Source organism: Danio aesculapii, chromosome 20 (assembly GCF_903798145.1).
Source record: "Danio aesculapii chromosome 20, fDanAes4.1, whole genome shotgun sequence".
Taxonomy (NCBI): domain Eukaryota; kingdom Metazoa; phylum Chordata; class Actinopteri; order Cypriniformes; family Danionidae; genus Danio; species Danio aesculapii.
The window spans coordinates 13,996,830-14,021,616 of record NC_079454.1 but is presented as its reverse complement, the minus strand read 5'-3'; the positions used below and the strand labels follow the sequence as shown (position 1 = coordinate 14,021,616).

General features: G+C 34.2%; 1 protein-coding gene across 2 annotated transcripts in view; it reads right to left on the bottom strand.

Annotated features, from left to right (window-relative positions):
- The window catches only part of si:ch211-191a24.3 (tensin-3), a 95,983-nt gene that overhangs the window by 52,372 nt on the left and 18,824 nt on the right, over positions 1–24,787 (bottom strand). For both annotated transcript variants that reach the window (XM_056480726.1, XM_056480725.1), the window contains exons 2-12: positions 24,721–24,787; positions 24,574–24,624; positions 23,047–23,169; positions 22,866–22,930; positions 19,050–19,133; positions 10,442–10,551; positions 9,160–9,220; positions 8,982–9,057; positions 8,747–8,876; positions 6,366–6,443; positions 2,226–2,327 (exon numbers count right to left, since the gene is read on the bottom strand). The exon at positions 24,721–24,787 is cut by the window's right edge. In XM_056480726.1, coding sequence (XP_056336701.1) covers positions 2,226–2,327; positions 6,366–6,443; positions 8,747–8,876; positions 8,982–9,057; positions 9,160–9,220; positions 10,442–10,551; positions 19,050–19,133; positions 22,866–22,930; positions 23,047–23,169; positions 24,574–24,624; positions 24,721–24,787 — 947 coding nt within the window. The remainder of the gene's footprint in view (positions 1–2,225; positions 2,328–6,365; positions 6,444–8,746; positions 8,877–8,981; positions 9,058–9,159; positions 9,221–10,441; positions 10,552–19,049; positions 19,134–22,865; positions 22,931–23,046; positions 23,170–24,573; positions 24,625–24,720) is intronic.

Below are 24,787 nucleotides of genomic sequence, written 5' to 3'. Positions count from 1 at the left end.
TCTCTTACTACAGTTCATTTACTGCAGCAATGTTAACATTTAAAGTAATTACAAAGCCTCAAGGGAAAGAGCCACAGCAACGGCTCTGCGGTAAAACTACAGTAACTGGCAGCTCTGGTTTGGAGCTCATTATTTTGTGAAGGTTTCAGGTCAAACAAGATTAGATTAGGGTTAAATACGAGAATTGTAGTATTATTGTAGGAGGTTAAGCTTTCCATCCACCTCGAACAGCCCTGTATGGACTCATATGTTCCAATTAACCTCAGCAAACGATGCCCAGACTTAATAACGGTATTAGAGGTAAAGCGTGTTTCCTGTAGCAGACCAGAACTTGACAATCACCAGACCAAACTATCCTTTGCATCCTGAAATAAACACTGCATTCATGCTTTTGTTTTCGGTCCTAAAATAAATACCCACAATCCCATGGTTTCACCACTAGACTCCGACAAGAGGCCCATGTAAACAAGTACTATGAAAACAAGCCCTGTATTAGTTAGTTAGTGAATCTGATGTAACATTGAATGTGTTTGGAGAACGGTAACAAAGTTATTCAGACACATCTGTTTGAAACATGCCTCCACAAACACTTCAGGAAGCAAAACGGATTTGAGGTTTCACAAATGTTAAAACAACAGCCCGAGGACATAAAAGAAGAGCTGCGTGATGCAAGAGAGGATGGAAAGAATAACTGTGATTCATGACTATGATGATGAAACTGATTCATGACTGAGAAACAATGTGAAGGAGCATGAAAGAAAGAAAGATGTGAATAAATGATGTGGTGGACTAAATATATATTAAGCAAGCAAATTTTTTTTTTGAGATTGTGACCACAGACTGTAAAAGATATGGACGTAATGTCCGTGATGTCACCCAAAGGTTTCTGAAGAACCCAAAAGAAGCTACACGTAGGCGTGGCCAACCGTGGCCATTTTGTTCGCGCATCATCGCACCGACCGGGGGATACCAAACAAGGGCAAAGAGGCAGAGCATGAGCGGAGCTACAGACGCCTGCTAGCATTTTGCTTAGACAGGCTTTTCTTTGGAAGAAACGCTTAATACTTCATTACCTGCGACTCGTTTGTGTTCTAACCACATGTGCTTGGTTGTATACTATATCAATAAAGTGTTTACTGTTTTAAAAACAAATTGAGCCACTAAACATTGTTCTTATGACATTTATGTATAAGAACATTTATGAATAAACCAAAATCGTTCTTGGTGCTTAGATGTAAACTCCTTTTTTTTTTTGCTGAAAAGTTGTCCATTTTAACAGTGGGGTTTATAGAAATTTGCCCTAATATGGAGCCAGGACTAGCGGAATTTTGATAAATCGCAGTTTCAGTTACATCTGTATTTTCTTCACGAGGAGAGCGGGAGGTTGCTGCTTGATTATGATCAATGAATATCATAACTTTTCCATTCTTATTTTCTAAAATGGTCTGTTATTTTCCATTGTCTATTTGAGTGAATTGTTGGTAAATATAAAGCTGAGAGAGTTCTACTCAGCTGCTTCAACAACAACAACAACAACAATAACATAATAAAAAAAGATTAATAAAATAAGTAAATTAATAAACAAATAAATCAATTAATCATGTTTTTTTGAGCAGCGAACAAGCATTAGAAATGAGAATTACTATGATTTCTATGATGCTAAAAATTCTGCGTTAAAAATCACTAGATTGAATTACATTTTAAAATATTTTCAAATAGAAAACAGTTATTCATTCATTCATTTTTCTTCGGCTTAGTCTCTATTTCAGAGGTCACCACAACGGAATGAACCGACAACTATTCTGGCATATGTTTTACGCAGCAGATGACCTTCCGGCCGCAACCAATACTGGAAATCACCCATACACACTCATTCGCACATACTGTACATTCACACACTACGGCCAATGTTGTTTACCCAATTCACCTATAGCACATGTCTTTGGACTGTGGGGGAAATCGGAGCACCCGGAGGAAACGCACGCAAACATGAGGAAAACAAGCAAACTCCATACAGAATTGCCAACTGTCCCAGCCGGGACTTAACCAGCAACCTTCTTGCTATAAGATAACAGTACTTTCTACTAAGCCACAATGCTCCCAAAACAGACTCTTTAAACATAAAAAATCTCACTCTTCTAAAGGGTTTCATCTATTAATAGCCACATATACTTCTATTCAAGACCACAGCCGAAATATTATGAATTGGAGATATCCAGTGTTACCTGATGCTGGAAGATTTTCGCTTAAGTCCCACTGGGCCTGTAGTGAATCCGGAAGATCATTTTCAATGACAACTGCCAAACTGCTCCTCCAGTGTTCACAGTCTTGAAATGAAGACACATTTTCTTCAATTTTAACTAAATTAGTAATAATTTATATTGATGATACACTTTAGATATTCAGTTGAACATACAAGTAACTCTCATTAGAGTATAAGTAAACTGTTAGGTCAGGGTTTGTAGAATAATTCGACATGTATTAAAAAGTTACTAAAAGTCACTACAATATCTGTTGGTGTTAGCAAATATTAAAGGATTACTTTACTCAAAAATGTAAATGTTGTCATTAATAAATCACCCCCAGAAAAGGTCCAGACACATTCGAAGTCCAGAAAAGGAACCAAAAACACTTTGGGATTTTTATCGATCTAAGCTCATGGTCTAACGCAGTGGTACTCCACCACCGGGCCACACAAGAAATGATTAATTACTTCCCATTTTATTTATCATCTGAGTCTGAACGATCTTTTATTTAGAAAAATCTTTTATTTTGAAAAATGAGCATATTTTTTCACTTACGTCTCGGTCACTTGATCGCTTAAATTTAACCCACAAGCAGCAAAATGAAGGCCCAAGGAATGGATCTGCAATACATTGGTCAACAAAATGACATCCACCATGTCTGTGCAAGAAGATCAACTGCTGGACATTGCAAATGACGGCCTATTAGAGGCCGTTTGCATATCACGTTTTTTCTAGAGTTCATGCAAGTTCATTATTTCCAGTGGAGGTGGATATTCCCTGTGCGCGTAAGCAGCGTGAAGGCTGACTTTCACCTGGAGCTGCGTCACGGACCACCGCTGACTGTGTGCGCACCTCACGAAATGGATGAGGCTTTTACGCCCGATTCACACAGGGAGTCAGCGTCCATGCTTCCCATTCACTTTTAATGGGTGACGTCAAGCGTTGCCGAACTGAATTGTGGGTCTGTCGGCGTCGCTTCAGCGGCTGCAGAAGTTGCTGGCTGCAGAAGTTGAGACTCTCAACTTTTCAAGCGCCAACGGAAGCGTCAAACAATCAGATCGCTGTATGCAAATACACTAGCTCAGACAGTAGCCGATTGCTGACTAATTTCATTGGCTGATGCTGCTATGGTGATCACGTCAGCCCCAACTTCAGACAAGCACTGTGTCAAGCATTGACGCTGAAGCCCCATGTGAATCAGGAGCTATACTTGATGTGTTCGAGCAGGCTTGAAGCGATTGTGCCTTCCAGATGCACGCAGTTGAATGATTGCCACAAGCGCATGGCAAGTTGCCTGACAAGAACTGACCAATCAGCTATGACGATCATGTCAGCCCCAACTTCAGACAAGCCCTTTGTCAAACTTTGATGCTGAAGCCCCGTGTGAATCGGGCGTTATACTTGACACGTTCGCACAGGTTTAAAGCGATTGTGCCTTACAGATGCACGCAGCTGAATGAATGCCACAAGCGCACCGTAAGCTAACCAATCAGCTTAAGCTTGTATGGAATATACACATTTCGGTAGACTAATTATCTCAGACAAACACAGAACACCGAAACACTGCAGTGCTTTGTAATTCTTCACTATAAATAAAACTTGTACAATAGTGACAGCAATGTTGATGGTTGCCTAGTAACCTATAAATCAACCACCCTTCCCCCCACCACCGCGTTGACTGGTCCAAGGTGACCAAAAAGTTTGAGGGCGAGATCACATCTGCACTTAGGACATGTCCAAATTCACATTTGTTATTTTAAGGACAATAAAATTGTTCATGAACATGTAACGTGGTCTAAAAGTTTTGTTCTTTTTATTATTACTATTATTATTATTATTACATTTTGGATGTATTTTGGGCATAACGTGCATTAATCCAATCATAGTCTCATCCTCCATTCCCTTTGAGAGGGAGTTGCATTCGTGTTATGGTGGATTCATCATTTACAAGGTGGACTTTGTGAACCAATGTCATTTTGTCAGTACAGCAAATAAGTTTTTGATACATACAATGATTATCCATTATACACAGGTGTCAAATCAAGTTTAGCTTTAACCCTAATTAAACACACCAGATCACACTAACTGAGTCCTTCAGGCTTGTTTGAAACCTACAGGTAAAGCTGCAGTCACACTGCACTTTTCGCCTCATGGACTTCCATTCATACGCACACGGATGTGGCAGACCGGAAACACAAGCTCGTGAAGCTTATGAAGCTCGATTCACAGTTCGCTGCATTGGAAAGTTCAAGCTTGGTGAACTCTGACCTGCGAAATCGCATCACATGACTATGCGAGACCAATCAAAAATCAAAACATGACCACTCTGGACAGAAATTTAAAATATGAACCAATTGCTTGCTTTTTTAATTGTTCAATCCTCTTGTTTAATTCGCACGCACAAACTCTAGTGTGCATGGATATGAAATTTGACACCTGTGCATTATGACATGTTATAATTGTTATATTTATGTACACAATAACAATCCTTTACCTTCTAATCCTTCAATTTGTCATATTTAAAGATTTTTGGGTGCTGCTGCGCATTCCTGTGTGTGTAATAAGCAATGTGTATGCACCTTGGGTATCAAACTATAAGAGCATATCACTAACACTTAAGTGTTTATGGCTCTTTAAACAACGTTTATGGCTCTTTAAAAACTCTATTACAGTTGTCTCAAAACAGCAATGTGCCATCAGTGAGTATGTTTACATAGACACCAATAATCTATTAATACAATTAAGACAATACTCTGATTAAGAGTTTACCATGTAAACAGCAATATTTGAGTAATTTAATCCGATTAAGGTCATAATCGAACTAAATGGAAATCGGAGTCAGTGGAGTATGCTGATTTTAGTGGCATTATTGAAGTGCTGTACAGACATGTAAACACCACAATCCAACTATTATCGCTGTGTAGGATTTTGCCGCATTTTGCATCTTGCATTTTGTTACGGGGGCATACATGAAATGTTCCTGAATGTAAATGAAAGTGCCAAACTGCAGTTAAAGTCGACAAATTAAAATTATTTTAGAAATTACATAAAACTCCGGAGGAAATATGGATATCGTGGTGACGCAATAACGTTTATCAAATTATGTGCTACAGAGAGAGTTTTAATTTAAGATCAAGTTTACCACATTTTTTAAATACCACCTTTCTATAATTATAAAGTATTCTAACAATTAAAAGTCCCAACAGCAATAAATAATACACAAGGTAAAATATATAAATAATAGAAATAATGATAATATATAAGATAAAAATCTAAAACAGTTTTTTAAGGTTTCCTTTTGACAAAAATTTTACAATTTTAGAAGGATTCACATTTAAAAATATTTCATTTAAAGTCTAATTATGTGCTACAACATGTAAAACGGGATCATGACAGGAACATTCAAAAAGCAACTCGTGTAAACACCATATTATTGTCTTGTAATTTGATTACTAATGTCCATGTAAACGTAGTCAATGCGTCTTAAACTTCTTTTTCAGATCAGCATGCCTGTGTTTGCAAATAGGTGCAGGATGTGAAAATGATATCTGCTCTGAGCTCAAACCAGCAAAATACAATTGTGTAGCACCTGGTGCTTGCATGTTGCACTGCTGGCTCTAATGGCATTACGTCATACGGTAAACGTGCACCCTGACCTAATATGGATGAAGTCGTCATATTTTGTAGTTTGCTTGTTTATTGCATACACAAAAGTGTTAATGGAGCTTTGTATGGTTACAGCTGAACCACTGAAGTCACAAGAAATGTTTTGACAATATTTTTGGTTTGAATGTCTCTGGACAGTTCCTGTCTATGGACTATGAAAGAGCTCTTAGAGTTCATTTAAAATATCTTCAATTGTCCTCTAAAGATGAGCAAACGTCTTGAAGAGTCTGGACCGATGAATAATTCAAAACTGAATTTTCATTTTTGGATGATCTAATCCTTTCAATCTACTAATATTCTAGTGACTTCTAGTTGACATGTAGTTGCAAAGTTAATTATAGAAACCAGAATGCATTAATGAGATCATAGAAATAGCCTATACATACTCTCATTGGACAATACAAAAAAACAAAAACGTATAAAACACCTTTCATTGAAGAAATATGAGGATACCTGAAGCAAGGGTTAAATCTTTGTCTGCAACTTCTGAAAAGAGTACGTCCACCACACAGGTCTCTGGGAATCTTGGGTCTTGAATGGAGACAAAAGCACATGATGATTGAAAAAAAGAATAAAAAAATAAATAAATAAAAATTTATGTGGCACATAAATATACAAGCTCAATCATGGCTGATGTATTTGTGACTTAAATGCACATTCTCCATGCAACATGTATTTACTCTTCTATCCATCTTCATTATGGCTGTGTTGACTGTAAGTTTTTCTACTGCACAAGTGTTAAAATGCCAGAAATGTTTGTATAAATAGTTGTCTGTCTGAAATGGTCTGTCTCTTTCTCAGATCTGTTTGGGTCAGATCTGTTGTGCATCTTGTCTGTCATTATTTACTAAAAACACATGGCACACTTACAAGCTCAGTCACGCACACAGTCAAACACCAACCTGCCTCCAAAATGTATGAATTTCACTACATTAAATAGAAAATATCAAATCAAATGCACTGTCAAAATATTTTAGTCGACTGAAAAGCGAGCAAACATGTTGCCTTGAAATCATTAAGTAAATGAACTATCTGTGGATTATTGAAAATTAAGTCAAGTCAACTTAAAGGGTCCAAGTAACAATGGTTTACACACTTTTAAAAAGTAAATCAACTTGTCACTTTTAAGGTAACTCACTTTTTTAAGGTAAAGTATAAAATATTTGTTAATGTAAACTTAAACATATAGTAATGTGTTATAATGCATTAGTTACCATGAACAAATCATGAAAAATGACTAGAAAAAAACTAGAAAAATTTAGTTGTACTAACTACAGAAATTAAGTTGTGTACCACAACAACATTTGAACCAAATTGTTGCAATAACTAAAAAAAAAAAGAGTTGAGGTAACTAAAGCACGTTGCTGTAACTAAAGCAAGTTGCAGTAACCAAACAAAAATAAGTTGTAGTAACTAGAAATATTAAGTCAAACTAACAAAATTTGCAGTAACTAGAACAATTAAGTTGCAGTAACGAAACAAAGTTAAGTAGCAGTAACTAGAAACATCATGTCGCACTAACAATATTTGCAGTAACTACAGCAATTAAACTGCAGTAACTAAAAATTAAGTTGCAGCAACTAGAAATACTAAGTCACACTAACAAGAACTACAGAAACTAGAACAATTAAGTTGCAGTAACTAAGCAAAATTAGGTTGCAGTAACTGGAAATATTAAGTCACACTAACAATATTTGCAGTAACTAGAACAATTAAGTTGCAGTAACAAGAAATATTAAGTCACACTAACAAGATTTGTAGTAACTAGAACAATTAAGTTGCAGTAACTAAACAAAATTAAGTTGCGGTAACTAGAAACTAACAAGATTTGCAGTAACTACAACAATTAAGTTGCAGTAACTAAAAATTAAGTTGCAGTAACTAGAAATATTAATTCACACTCACAAGATTTGCAATAACTAGAACAATTAAGTTGCAGTAACTAAACAAAATTAAGTTTCAGCAACTAGAAATATTAAGTCGGACTAACAAGATTTGCAGTAACTTTGACAATTAAGTTGCAGTAACTAAAAATTAAGTTGCAGTAACTAGAAATATTAATTCACACTTACAAGATTTGCAATAACTAGAACAATTATTTTGCAGTAACTAAAAATTAAATTGCAGTAGCTAGAAATATTAAGTTACACTAACGAGATTAGCAGTAATTACAATTAAGTTGCAGTAACTACAAACTAACAAGATTTGCATTAACTACAACAATTAAGTTACAGTCACTAAACAAAATTAAGTTGCAGTAACTAGAAATATTAAGTTGCACTAAAAAGATTTACAGTAACTACAACAATTAAGTTGCAGTAACTAAAAATATTAGGTTGCATTTACATTAAAAATTAAGTTGCGGTAGCTAAAAATTCAGTTGCAGCAACTACAAAAATTAAGTTGTATCAACTACAAAAATTAAGCTACTGTAACTATAAAAAATAAGTTCCAGTAACTAAAAATATTCAGTTGAGGTAACTAGAACAATTAAGTTGCAATGACTCCAAAAATTAACTTGATGTAACTGGAAAAATGAATTTGAAGTAACAACAAAAATTAAGTGGATGTAACTAGATGTAACTAGTAGATGTAAATTAATTTGTGGTAACTACAAAAAATAAGTTGCCGTAACAATAAATACTAGGTTCCTGTAACTCTAAAATGTTAAGCTGCAGTAATTACAAATATTAAGTTGTTAAATATTAACTAAAAATTAAGTTTAAAGTAACTAGAAAGAAAGAAGTTATGAAAACTAAATATACTTAAGAATGCTATAATATATACGTTATAATAATGTTAATGATTTTACCAAAAAACACTTTTTGTTTTACCTTTGTAAGCAAGATCCAGGTCTTCTTTCTGCAAGGCCAATTGTTCTGCACTCAGAGCAGCTGTGTGAAACTGAGCACGAAACAATGTCTCGTGAGTCCTCGTGGAAACATTTTTATGATAACACACAATCTGCAGTGACAAAAGAAAAGAAGATGATCCAGTATGCAGGTTTCACGAGATCAGTGCAGTCTATGTGCGTACAGTGTGAAAGAGACAGGGAAAGATGTCTCTCACCATGATATCACCTTTGATCATCTGAGGAGGATCCAGAACAAAACACACTCTGTCCACATGACCGACATCAACCTGACTGAGAGTTACACACAAGCACTAAATATACATAACGAATCATTATCCAGAATTTTACAAAACTGCTCTTTTGTATTGGTTTTAAAAATCTTTATGTTCCTACTGCAGTCCTGAAGTGTATGCTGTCTGCGTGCCTTGATTTACTCTGATAAACAGCTGGCACACTGAAAAAAACAAAACAAAAAAACGTTCTTTCTGCATGTTACGTTTAGGCTTAGTTGCATGCAGTTATGCATCATCAATTGAAAGTACTATAGTAAGTACATAGAACATGTGCAACAAGGACACCTTAAATTAAATTGATGCCTATATTTTTATTGCTCACTTTTAGTACTCAGTTATGTTTCAAAGTATTAGAAGATGTTTCTCATAATAAATAAAGAATTAAAAAAACAAATAAAAAAAGCACAGCAGACATTCTGTAAAAGCATTATGATGTACTTACACCACAAAATATGATTAGGTATAATGTACTTATCATGTTTGTAATGTATTTCAAAACAACCTGGATTTAATGTTATAATGACATGCATGTACGGAGAGAAGATTGTGTTCAACACATTTCTTAACATAATAGTTTTAATAACTCATTACTAATAACTGATTTATTTTATCTTTGCCATGATGACAGTAAATAATATTTGACTAGATATTTTTCAAGACACTTCTATACAGCTTAAAGTGACATTTAAAGGCTTAACTAGGTTAATTAGGTTAACTAGGCAGGTTAGGGTAATTAGGCAAGTTATTGTATAACGATGGTTTGTTCTGTAGACTGTAAAAAAAATAGCTTAAAAGGGCTAATAATTTTGACCTTAAATTAAAAAATGCTTTTATTCTAGCCAAAATAAAACAAATATTCTTCAGAAGAAAAAATATTATCAGACATACTGTGAAATTTTGCTTGCCCTGTTAAACATCATTTGGGAAATATTTAAAAAAGAAAAGAAAATTCAATAGGGGGCTATTATTCTGACTTCAACTGCATTTTAAAATACATACAAGCAAATGAGAATACTAAATACATGCATGCATACAAGATGTCCATTGAACAAACCTAACTTACTAAGTTTATGAAAATATAAAGTTTTTATAATTTAATAATAAATTACAATACAATTTGTTTTCGTTTAAGTTTTTGTCCCTCAAATGGATGTTAATGATTATCAGTTAACAATTGGTTATCAATAATATTCACAATATCTTCTTTTTTTTTGGCTCCACAAGAGAAAGAACAAGTAAAGAGCAAGTAAATTATGACAGATTTTCCCTTTTTTGGTGATATGTTTTTCTCAGAAGAAAAATGTAAGATTCCATTTGAAGTACAAGAGAATAATAAAACTATTTGGAAACCAAAACACATGATATGTGTGTGTTTGCCTCACCTGTAGGGTGGAAGTCAGGAATGGGATGGATAGTTACACGATGGATGAAGAGCAGGGAATGGTTTAGCGGGATCTGATGCTTAAGAAGCCTGCCAAACACCTGCACATACCTGAATCATCCACAAACACCTCCGTCACTGATAGCAGACAATAATAAATCAAGCCTATCTTCAATAATACTCCAGGACAACTTCAGATGAAGCCAATAACTGCATCAGTCTGGGCCTTTATAGGCATTTAAAAACAGAATTTAAAGCGAAAGTTCACCCAAAACTCAAAATTAATTTACTCACTCTTCACCTGTTTGACTTTCTTTCTTCTGTTAAACACAAAAATTTTCTGAAGAATGTTTTAAACCTGTAACCATTGACTGTCAGTGGCTACAGGTTTTTAAGCTTTATTTTAAATATCCTTTATAATTCTTCAAAAGATCTTCTTTCAACAAAAGAAAGAAACCCATAAATGGTTGGCACCACTCGAGAGAAACTCAAAAATAATAATTTTAATAATTTTCGTTTTTGGGTGAACAACCCCTTTAATTAGATTTATGGAAGAAAAAAATATTATTTTAGATTTTATTCATAGCGCCTTTTCATGGCACTCAAGAATTCAATTAAAGTAGTAGCAGTTATTGTAGTAATAGTGATTGTAGAAGTAGTTGTGGTTGAAGTAGTAGTTGTAGTAGTATCAGTAATAGTAGACGTCATTGGTGTAGTAGTATCAGAATTAGTAAATGTTGTAGTAGCAGTAGTTGTCATTGGTGTAGTAATATCAGAAGTAGCAAATGTTGTTGATATAGATGTTGTAGTAGCAGTCATTGTTGTAGGAATATCATAGTGGTAAATGTTGTTTTAGTAGTATCAGTTGTAGTAGACGATGTAGTAGTATCAATAGTAGTAGTCACTGTAGTAGTATCAGTTAGTCGTTGTAGTAATAGTAGTTGTCGTTGTTGCTGTAGTAGCAGCAATAGTTGTAACATTAGTAATTTTCTATAGTAGTAGTAGTTGGTGTTGTATTTGCAATTATTATTATTATTTTTATTATTATTGTAAGTTATTACTACTGTTGTCCTTTCTTTTTACTGTCATTATTACTATCATTGTTGTAATTTATATCTATGATATTAGTTTCATTTAATGACTGTTATACATGTTGTATATGTATACACACACACACGCACACACACACACATTGTTTTTTCATGTTTTTGTTGTTGTTTTGTTTTCTTTGCATGTGATCCCATTTTGTGTACTCCTTGCATATTCTAATTTAAAAAATAAAAAAAAAGAATTCAATTAAATTCAATTCAGTTCAAGTTTATTTGTATAGCGCTGATGGGTGTTTTCTTTTTGTTGCTTTTTATTGTTTCAAAGCAGCTTTTCAAAGAGTACATATTAAAGCATTACAATTAAATTCAGAAAGGATAAGGTCAATATACCATAACTTTATTAGTTACTAATAATTTTAACTAACTAACTAGTAACTAATAGCTTTTAACAGTTAAAGTTATTATATACAAACATAGTTAACCTCCAGTTATATAGTATATAGGTGATGTCATTGTGCGCATGTTCAATGAAGTGTGTTTGTGTATTAAGTGTATGTGTTGTCTTTGTAAGTATTTGATGAACACCTTACAAGGTCATAAAACAGTGACAGTACAATAAAATAAGGACAACAACAGACATGTAGTCACATACATGGCTACATGAGCAGGCTAGTGTTGTGATGAGATTAAAAAATCTGAACACTTCAACTATTGCAAACTTTCATAGAAAATTTATTCCATAGATTGGCAGCCCCATAAACAAACTTTTATTATATGTAGGCTGACAGGAAGTGAAGTGGGAGAGAGAGGGGGGTAGGATCGGGAAATTCCTTGACCCCAAGGAAGTTTTAGGAGCATGTGGGAGATCAAGAGTTAGTGCAGAAGCCGTTAAAGTTCCCATGAAATTATAATAATTAGTTATTTTAGATGCTAGTGTCAGTAATTTAGTCCAATAATAATAAGCTAGTGTGCTCCAAAACAAAATTATGTTCAATTAGAAGATATAAACGCCAAAGCTTTCAGTTTGTCATTTCCACCTAAATGGAACAACTATTTTTTTATGTCACCTCATACTTCAGGTTCTCATCAAGCTTGATCGATCAAATACTCTCTAGTAGACTCTCAGAAAAAAAGGTACACGGTGGTACAAATAATGTTCCTTAAGGAACAGTTTTGTATCTTTGCAAAAGTTGTACCTCATATGGTGCAGAAAAGACCTCTTATGATACTGTTCTGTACCTTTTATGGTACAATTGAAATGTAGGTACACAATTGTTCTCATTAAAATGGTACATAACTGTTGGACAACTCCTTCTTTATTACAATATCTATGAAAAAGAAATATGACTGGAAAGACAAAGTGATTTCAATAGTTTTATAGCCCATATTAAAACATGAATCATCATTTAAAAGCTTATGTTTAAAGAAACTCATAAACATAAATTATTAAGTTTCATAATGCAAAACAACTGGTAAAACAAAACTATGGGTATTGTAAACGAACGTAATTATAAAACATAATATATTTATATATTTATTAATATAATATATTTATTATATAATTAAATTATAATAATAATTATATTATAAAACAATTCTATTTCTACTTTAAAATTAAGTAAATTAAATGAACTTTTAATTGATTACAAAGGTATTGTGTGATAATTGGAGAAAAAAGTTTTATATTGTACATGGGAGAATGTGTTTCTGTAACATTTTTGTGAAAATTGTTGTGACATGTTTAGAAAAAAAATATTTTGATTTATGTTAAAGTATTTTTTATTCTTTACTGTAAATGGAAAATGTGCATTTACAGAAAAAGCAACAAAAAAAATTGTTTAAAAATGCATTTGATGTTTTATATTAAGCAAAATGCCTTTAGATAGTTCTTGAATAAACATATTTGACACTGTTAAGGTACAGAATGTCTTGTCACTGTAATGGTACCTTCATGGATCACATTTGTACCTTTGATGAAGGTACAATATTGAATCTGCAGGTTTTAACAACCAAAGGTACTTTTTGGTTCCCCATGGTACAAATCATGTCCGTAAAGGTATAAACTGCAATGGTACAAATTTGTTTCTTTGTCCTAAGGTACAATTCTGTTCCATGAAAAGCTACTGCTCCAGTGACAAGGGTTTGTACCTTCTCTGGTACAACATTTACCAGTTTTTTGTGATAAGCAGTGATAAAAACAAAACACTATTGGCAGTTTTTTTGTTTTTTTTTTAAAGAGGAGAAGCTACTCTATGTCCCACCCCGTCTTCATGTTTCAGTTGAGATAACATACAACATCAAATAAAAATGCACATTTTGAAGCACTTCATGGGAAGGAGTATGAACAAGAAAAAGGTCTAAAAGATAAAAGATGAAGCAAATAGTTGAGTGCTGTATAAGTTATAAGTACAATTTTTAAATTTACATGGAAGTTAGTGTAAATGCTGCAAACTAGGAGATATAAGATCCAAAGTGGAAGTTTTGGCGATAACGCGGCTGGAAGCATTTTGTACCAACTGTAATGTACTCTCAGAAATAAAGGTACGCGAGCTGTCATTGGGTGGTACCTTTTCAATAAGTTCAAATTTGTATCTAAAAGTTCCTTATTAATACCTTAAGAGTACATATTAGTACCCTAAAAGTACAAAAGTGTTCCTCATAAAAATTTTAGGTTCTAATATATACTTTTGAGGTACCAATATGGAACCTTTAAGCACAAATCTGTACCTTTTGAAAAGGTACCACCCCAGTGACAGCTCACGTACCTTTATTTCTGAGAGTGTATGTAATAATTTGAAAGGAAGCCCATATAATAAAGCATTACATTAGTTGATTTATGATGTTACGCAAGTATGTTAAAAAGCAGCAGTGTTCTTCAATTAAAGAGATAGTTCACCCAGAAATGAAAAATCTGCCATCATTTACTCAATCTCCACTTCTTCCAAACATTATTGAGGTTCTTTATGCTGTTGAAAATAAAAGAAGATTATTTGAAGAATGTTGGAAACTGGTAGCCATTGACTTCAATAGTATTTAATTCCATACTACTAACGTCAATGGTTAACAGTTTCTAACATTTGTCAAAATATCTTCTTTTGTGCTCAATAGACAAAAAGAAACTCAAAAAGAACCACTTGAGAGTGAGTAAATGGTCGAACTATGCTTTTAGATGGCTTAAGAGCTTCTTTACAGTAATGCCAAAAGAGCTTCTTTGTGTTGTTCCAGCAACAGATCAGAGCTGAATATTTACGTTGCCGTGACGAAAGCTTCATGACAACTCATCTGACCTTAAAAGTGTTTCTAGAGTCAATAGAGAATGGAGAGCATAAGGGAGGAAAAAGGATCATACACTGAACAGTGGAGGAATAGGTTTAGCATTAATAAAACCTCTTCCTCAGTTTGCATGTGGCAGTGGTCTTTCAGGATGATATAAAAAAGACAGTTGTAAATGAAGACGTTTCACAGAAAAAGGGAAGTGGGTTTAATGTCAGGACTTCCAGACTGCATGAGGGGAATTTCCTGTCATGTGTAAGCCTGAATGTAACGTCCAGAGTGTAACCTTCACTCGTGACACACTGCTGAGTGACCAACAGCAACACCTCAGGACGATTCAAGGAGAAAAACAACAGATTTCATTTCTAAAACCTTTTTTTAAGGGAAATGCTTTTGAAGTAGGGGGAGAATGAGCCAAGACCTATCATTTTATTACTTGTGCCTAATTTTAAAAATGACCATACACTCAAAAAAAAAAAAAGAATCACGATGAAGTGTCAGGTTTTTTGTAAATGTATGTTGTCAGATTCCTTAGAATCAATTTTAATCTGCTAAAAAAAAGAATACTATTAGATTTAATCAGTTCAAAAAAATATGTGAATATGGTATAAATATATCTAGCTGTAGAAAAAGCTAGATCCAATTAGTAAAATTCTATGAGATTTACTAAATACTCATGGCAAAATTGATGCAGCTCCACATTACTAACAAATAACTAACAAATATCAAATCACAAAGTTTATTAGCTGAATTATGTTAAAAGGATGTAATCCAAATGGATGGTAATTTTATATGCAAAATACATACATCTTATTTGTTAGGCCTAAATATTGTTGGAGTGTATAGTAAATCACTACAAATAATAATAATAATAATAATAATAATAAAAATAGCAGCAAGCAGCCATTAACGGGCCAAGAATTACAGCCAGAATGAGCAAAGCAGTCCAGAGCCAGAATGAGCAATGCAGTCCAGAGCCAGAATGAGCAATGCAGTCCAGAGCCAGAATGAGCAAAGCAGTCTAGACGCCAAAAACGGTCGCAGAGTTACAAATCTGATGTGTTGTCGTCAGTGTTAGGTAACAATGAAGAACCTAAAGTTGGGTGTCAATATATTTAAGCATTGAAGAGAGACAGCCTCAGATGCAGTTTGACATTATACCAGCACATTTGTCGATGCTGTAAACAAAAACTGTTTTGCCTATTGACATGGATTTCACAACACTTAGTCATCATGGTCTGACGTTGACATTTGTCGGTGGCGTAAACGAAAACCGTGTCGCGTATCAACATGAATTCCATAAATTTTTGCCAGCATGGTCTGAAGAATATCGTAGTCAAATTTGGTGAAAAATCTCAAAAACGGTCTAGGAGGAGATCGAAAAAATATGTTTTCAACAAAAACAAAATGGCAGACAGAGGGTTAATTTTGGCATATTTGGTATCAATGGTCTGGGCATGACTCAGGGAATATAACAAGACACTTGTCATGTCAATAAAGAATGTTTAGAAAAAGTTATTAGCATTTTTCAAAAATTGCTTATAACTTTGGACCACAAGGTGGCGCTGCTCCAGAAATGTAAGTACTTTCAGGGAATTGTGTCGAAGATGCATACCATGTTTTGTAATGATACATGAATACGTTTGTGAAATATAGCATTTTTTGACAAAAATCTAAATGGGCAAAAATTTGACAAAAATCTAAAACGCCCAAAATGGCTGACCTGGGAAAATCGGACATTGTTCAACTCGGATGTGAAGAGAACAGTTTTATGAGTGTTGGACAAAGAGCTGAGAAGATGTAAGCAAAAAAATATATATTTTCTATATCTCCAGACCACTAAGGAGGAGTGCCCCGAAACGCTGCAGATAACCTCAGACTATTGTTGTCATAACACACACTAAGTTTGGTGTGAATACGTCAATGCGTTACGGAGATATCGCTTCAAGTCTATTTTCGCAAGCTTTACATTAGATTTGTTCGCAAGTTAATCGAAAAAGGTTCGTCTAATCAACTCGAATTCAATACCTATTGGTCAGCATGATCTGTAGATCATGCGGTTCGATTTTCTTGAAAACCGGACAAACGGCCAAGGATGATTTTGCAAATGTTTTGCAAAAAATTTGAAATAGCGAAAAAACTTTCATGACAGAAAATGACATCATAGGGATGCGTTTGAATCAGCTTGAGCCAGGGAAACAGAGGAAAATTTTATTTTTATTGTAGCCCATTCCGTTCAAAGGTTATAACTATAAACATAAGTGAAACTTTGGATAAGTGGTGGCGCTAAAGAGTTTGAGTTAGAGAGTCTAAATTTGTTGTTGAAGATCTGACTGTCCTCTATCAGTGTGCCAAAGTTTGCGCAAATGCCGCAAAGGTTTCATATGGCTGCCATAGACTCCGAGAGCAGAAGAAGAAGAAGAGGAAGCCGGAAGAATAATAAAAAGAACTGGAACGGATACAATAGGTGCCTCTAATAAAAGAGATATGATATATTCTACTTTAATTACACGTGTTTTTTGTACTATAAGAGGTCGGTGGTGTCTGTGTACATGTGTACATATGCAAATGAAGCATCATTTAATTAAATATAGACATTTTCATACATGTCCAGCACAAAAATCTGAACACTGGTTCAAGTTCGGTTCTTTTTAATATTACTCCAAAAACAAAAGACAATGGAAAAATAGCAGAATAAAATAAAATGCTGTAGATGATCAGGCAAATATGGATATAAATAACAGATATATAGTATACGGATATGAATAAAAATTTGATAAAATTTGGTCTACATGAGAGCTTTGGTCTATGTAAGAGTGAAGATTTATGGTTTATTGGGGGAAAAAAGCAGACACAAACTGAATTTGATAGAAGAAAGACTTAAAAATGTATTTAGCATGTTTTCTTTCTATTAGACTGACAAAATGTGAAAAGCAAAAAAGCCCAAAATCTCAAAATGCATAAATAAAGTTTGCTTCTGCTAACAATGGCTCGCTTTAAAGGGCACCTATGTTGAAAAAACTACTTTTCAAGCTGTTTGGACAGACATATGTGTGGGAATAGTGTACATACCATCATACTGGGGTGATATAAACACACCCAGTCCTTTTTTTTTTTCAATTTAACAACATAAAAATAGTGGACCAATTGGAGCGGTTTTTAGACTGACCGCAACTTGACGTAGGAGTGCGGTTTCCCCGCCCACCGAATTGATTGACAGCTGCATATTAACATGTCTCTATAGTAACGTATATAATCATATCAACAAGACAGGACGTGCGCAAAGCAACCGGGAATAAAAAGGTCTGTTCAGTTTGCTAAGATCATCAATAATCATCAAATGTGATCAAGAGTGAGTTTTACAAGTTTAAAAAGTTCTTAAAAGCATGCATTTTTGTAATGAATTACAGCGATTTACTTCAGATTTACTTCATCAAAACAGCCGCGTATCAGTACAATTAAAAAAGAAGATGCTTCAATCCCGGTTTGTCGACGTTAAATCAGGTTTATTTTGTACATTACCAAAACGGATATCTGTACAGCAGTGGATATTAACATGTATCCTGTCACATTTGCGTGCAAAAACGGTGCAAAGCTAAACGTGCGCGCTGTCTGTGTGTGTATCTGTGTGTGTGCGTGAAATCTGTAACGAAATTGTGGCTCATCGTTGCAACTCCACTACAAATGCATCAAATACTCATTGGTAAAGTTCTTACTGTAGTATTTCTCACAAACGTTACATGAGATCTGCTTCCTTCATGTCTGTCTGTTTTCTGACGCAGCCGAGGGCGGAGATTGAGGCACTCGTGGGAATGGTGGGCGGGGAGGACTAGCATTAAAGGCCCAGTACTCAAAAACAGCAACAAGCTGTTTAGAGCTATAAAATACAAACTACTGAAAGCTATAATAAATAATCTGATGGGTGTTTTGAGCTGAAACTTTACAGACACATTCTGGGGACACAAAAGACTTATATTAAATCTGGAAAAAGGGGTAAAGTATGTGCCCTTTAAGTCAATGGAAACTCATTCACTTACAACATACTGTACATATAACTTAAAGAAGTTCCAATGTATTAAAGGATGAAAATAATTTGCCTAGTTAACTGACAAATAAATGATTTCCCTCGGTATAGTAAAGTATATGACATAGTAAAAGTAATCAGATTGACCTTGTTAATTCTCTGTTAATTAATTCCTTGTTAATACCCAACTCGTTGCTTCTACCATATGTACAGGAACAATTAAGAAAAAAATTGAAGTTAATGCATAAACGACTGAGCCTTGCCTTTTCTGAGATGGAGTCATGAGGTTAACCAGTTGATCACTGCAGAACCTCTTCATGGAGTACAGATCTAACGCATGTTCCTCGCTGAGAAACAAGAGAACAAGAAACAGGTCAGAAAAACATGGTACAAAACATGGTACAAAATACAATCATCAAATATGCACTATCAATAAACACTTAAGTTGCCATATAGCAGCTCTTGTTATAAACAATGTATCAGTGCACTTCATTATTTTGTAAAAATCCATTTGAACTTATAAATTTGAATCAAATACCATAACCATCCCTGCCCCCTAGAACCAACTTTTCTTCACTTCCTGGTCACATGGAATGCCTTTAGGGCAGGTATATCAGTGGGTGTCTCATTTCTACTTGCCTTGATCTATTTGTCAATCTTCCTTCATTTTGTTAGCAACACCCATTTTTCAACAATCCAACTGGTTCCCAAAGGACAAAATCATGCCCTGCCCTCCATTTTATTAATTTCAGGACCATGTCAAGTGGATGTACGTCATGATAGTGGGGAAAAAAGGAGAATCTTAACTTCTGCTTCATGATAACTTCAACCTAAAGTGAATCCATTTATGCACTTAAATCACAATAAGTAATTTTTGCATGTTCACAATAAATACAAAGGTCTAGTTTAATTGAGTGTAGAATCATGGGAGTTGTCATCTCCATTAAATTTCAAGGGACTCAGGAATCAGTATCAAGCAAATTAAGCAAAATGAGAGAGTTGAAGCAATTGCTGATGAAAGACAAGCGCTACACGACACAGAATAAGAGGAGCTTTTATTATGCCACAATCGACCGCTTCCAGTTCTTCAAGACGTATACAACAGTTCTGTCTGGTTCTTGAATCTGATTGTCTGATATTTTGCCAGTAACAGCACTCATCCGGCCTCTTCACCCTTCACCCTTGTGTATTACTCCACCCACATACAGCAACAAGCAGAGGACACAATTTGACAAATACTGCTGCTGTTGGACAACAATGTACTTTTGAGGCTTTTTTAGTCGATAATGTAGTTGTTTAGATTGCAACTATGCAGTTTATTTATAAGGATAGGATAGTTTATTTATAAGGATATTTTAAAATATATATAATTTCTGAGACAGCACGTCGGCGGCCATTAGCCTGTCATTGAGCAGACCAAAGACGATTGATGTTGTCTATCCACAAAATGGCAACAGAGACCGAATAGTAAGTACTAAAAGGAGGAAACCCACCGTAATTTTAAACTACAGCTGATCAAATCATTATTAAACTGGTAAATGACTTTCTAAGTCAATCTCTCTCTTTTGTATGTTGTAGTGCTGTATTTATACCATAGTAATTGTAGTGTGTTGAGTATGAGATGAGACTCATCTTAAAGTCTTAAAACCGGAGATGGCCATCTGTTTCTAATGAGTTTCCTGTTTTCACCAACGTTACTGCAGATTAGTTCAGTAAACAGAAAGAAAGAAGAAATGCCTTCATGTGTTTAGCGTTTTTTCTTATAACAAACACAACAGTAAACTGGTAGTGATTGCCTTGCTATGGCTTTTTCAGGGTTAATTATTGTGATCTTCCAATGAGATGCAACAGAGAAATACCGGGTGTTTATTCAGTTAAATGTTTATTTAGTTAAACATGAATTTTGAACTGTAGGCCTTTATAAGCTCCAAACAGCGATTTTTGATTACCTTAATCTCACTAAAGTCATAACTGAACTAAACAGAATTGGAAATAAGATGTGGAGTATGCATATATTAGTAGCATTATTGAAGTAAACACCAAATCAGACTATTACTGTCATGTAGAACTTTTCGCCACATTTTTCGACAAGATCCACACTCGTGGCTGTCAGTAAAGGACCGCACACACGCGCACACACGCACGCACACACACACACACACACCGCAAAATGCGGAACTTTTTTTCTTTCCAATTGATGTGCGTTATTAAATTCTATAACACTCTCACCAGTCCTTACTCCTTATTTGCGTCTAATACCCCAGTTTGTTATGGGGGCATGAATGAAATATTCATGGGTGAAAGTGAAACTGGCGAACTGCATTTAAAGTCTCTTAAACTCTTACATGAAAGCACTTCACGTAAACACCTTAATAATATTATTGTCTATTAAGGCAAATAACTAGATTACAGATGTCCATGTACACGTAGTCAGTGTCTTTGAAGTGAAAGACCCCAAAGGGCATCCTGCTGATTTGATTCAGAAGGGCACTTTTTTTGTAGGTATACAGCCACGCTAAAATTTCAAGGTGAAAGTCATCATAGCTAAGGTAGAATAGACCCAGCTCCCAGCACAACTTTGCGAATAGCTTAACGACGATAATTTTTTTTTAATCGCTCGATAAGAGTCTCACGTTAACGCCAATTACGGCCCACCACTAATATATATATATATATATATATATATATATATATATATATATATATATATATATATATAGTTCAATAGTTTAAGAGTTTTAGGACAAATTTGATTAAAGGTGATGCATATTGTGCCTTTAAAAGTTGCTAATTTAGTTGTCTCAACAGATTTAGAAATTCAATTTAAAAAATTACATCGCAGCAACATTAGCTCTTTTCTAAATTTTTGAAATGGTGTATTCACGAGGCTGACTTTGCTAAACCCTGCTTAGAGTCTCTATTCTGCTTTGATTGGTCAGATGACCCAGTCTATTCTCACTTGTAAACAGGATGTAAGACTGGAAATACTGATGACTTGTTTCAGGAAAGCCCAAAAATTTTTCTTTTTATTTGTTTATCCCCTTTGATCTTTAAAACCTTGCAGACCTTCAACAGCCAGGCAACAAACGGCTACATTATAAAATATGTGAAAGGTCATTAATAATGCACAAAATCTTAAAAGTTCTTAAAAATCTAAAGCAATATGATTTTCGGTCCTCCTTGGAACTGTGATGGAAATGTTTAATATTGTTATATATTATATATTGATATATTGATATTATAGATTGATTAGGGTTTTGCTAAAGTAAAGATTAAATACATTATAATCATTGTGCTATTACAGCAATCTTTACTGGTTGTTTAAGAGTTAAGCAGCTGTATTTTGATGGTCCATTTGAGTATTAGTAGACTGTCTGCTTATATCTGTTAATACTGCTTCTTCAACAGACTGACTATAAGAACTCTGCAAGTACATGTCATTATGTCAATGACATTAACTCTAACCCCAACCTAACAGTCTACTTATAATCGAATCAGAATTAGTTGGCATGTAAATGCAATGTAACTTAAATTCAACAAACAGACCATCAAAATAAAGTGTGATTAAATTCTTTTCTAAAACATTGTAACATTGTCTTTGAAAGTGCCTGTGAGCCCATCCTTGGGATCCTTTTGCTCACAGAGACTGTCTGTGTGTAAACTGATCCTTCTCCAGAGAATTAAAGCAATTAAAAGACAAGCTTTGTCTGACTTCATTTAATTTCAGTTTTCACACTAAAATGTTTGTGAACAGGAAGAAAATAATTTGCCATTACAGAACACAAATGAAAAACAAAGAACTGCTGCTCCTGTCATTTATTTTCCCCTCCGGTGAGTTTTTAACTAAAGAATATCTGTGAGTGGATCACCGAACAAATCATTCAGACTAGTGTTCTTATTTTTTAAAGCTTGAATGACACAGAAAGTCACAGGTTTGTAATATATAATTTAGTAAATAGTGATTCGTTTTGTTTTTCTTGAGAGAGAAGGCAGCTGTCTTACACATAGTATTGTCTATATAACATATTGTCAGTTTTATTTTGACTTGTTAACAATGGAAATGAATTGTTAAGTTGTACCTGGTGGAAACACTAGATAGTTGGATGTAAGAGGATATTACCACACCCACCCTGTCTTTGCTGCCCTATGAGAGAGACAGGAAGAAGTTAACCAAGCATGACATTCCTGCAAAATGGAGTCCTGCAGACTAATAATGGATTTTTAAGCTAAGAATTAAATGCGGAGAAGTTGAAATCTCACTTTGCAGTGGAGCAGCAGCACATTGTCAGGGTGTGCGCTGAGCCAGCTGTCCATGTTTTTACACACCAAGCACAACAGATGGAGCGATGGAGCATGACACTCCGGCCAGCCCAAATGCACAACCTAACAGACAGAGATCAGAGGAAAATTCATGTGGGAGCTTATATCCTCAAACCTTTAATATATAGCAAGTGCGTTATCATTTACTCTCCCTCCATTTATTCAAAACCTGTTTAAGTTTCATTCTCCTTTCGAACAAACAAACAAAACATTTTTTTTTGAAGAATGCTGGAAACTGGTATATTGACTGACATGTGGTATTGTTTTTTCTTACCATGGATGTCAATGCCTATCGATTTCTAATACTCGTCAATATATCTGTGTTAAACTGAAAAAATAAACTTTTTGATTTTCTCATAGTTCAGAAAAAAATACAAGCTATACATTGAATTGAGACAGAAATTAAAAACTGAAATTGTAAGGAACAGTTGTAATTATCAATTTGTCTGTCTGTCAGCCTTATGGTGAACATAATATGGAGCCAGATCAGTCCCAAAAATAATACATTTACAAAATAATATTGGTAAATACACAAATCCAATTTGTAAATTCAAAGCACAAATTGGATTTGAATATTTACGATTTGTGTTTTGAACGTACAAATTGGATTTGTATATTTACAAATTGTGCTTTGAACTCATGAATTGGATTTGTATATTTACGCATTGTCAATTCAAAACACAATTCAGAAATATACAAATCCAATTCGTAAATTCAATACATATTTTATAAATATGCAAATCAGATTCATAAATTCAAAAACAGTTCAGAAATATGCAAATCCAATTCATAAATTCAAAACTCTTTTTACAAATATGCAAATCCAATTCGTAAATTCAAAATGATTCATAAATATTTAAATCCAATCCGTAAATTGAAAACACAGTTCTCAAACTCGCAAATCCAATTCGTAAATTCAAAACACAATTCATAAATATGCAAATCCAATTCGTAAATTCAAAACACAGATAAGAAGTATTGAGAAAATCACATTTAAGGTTGTTCAAATTAAAGTTCTTAGCAGTCAAAAATTAAGTTTTCATATATTTACAGTAGGAAATTTACAAAAGATTTTCATTGAACATGATCTTTACTTAATATTCTAATGATTTTTGGAATAAAATAAAAGACAATCACTTTGACCCATTCACTGTGCAACTTTAGAATAGTTTTGTGGTCCAGGGTCACATATTCAGGTAGCATTAAATCAGCAGATTAATGATTTCTGAAAGTGGCACTGAAGAGTAGAAAAATGACACATTTGATTCTCAGAAATAAAATGGATTCAATTAATACAATTTAAACAAACATGAATATAGAAAACTGTGTAACAATATATACGCAATATAACTGATTTTACTGTATATTTGATTCAATAATTACAGCTTTGGTGAGACTTCTTATCAAAAACATCAAACTCCGTCTACAATCAATCACGCATCTGAAAATCACATTGATAAACTTTACCCTGTGATTCATCCTGTTGAGATCATCGTTGTGTTCCGATACATTAATGACCTGCACGCAGGAAAAATAGACATTTTGTTTAATGTGAGCCCAACTGTAACACACACTCTGACATCTGATTTGTGTTTGTTTTTCTGGTCTGCTCACCATGTATCGATCAGCATGTTTGGACTGCAGCAGCTGTGTGATTCTGGACAGGTTGTGCTGGTACGTC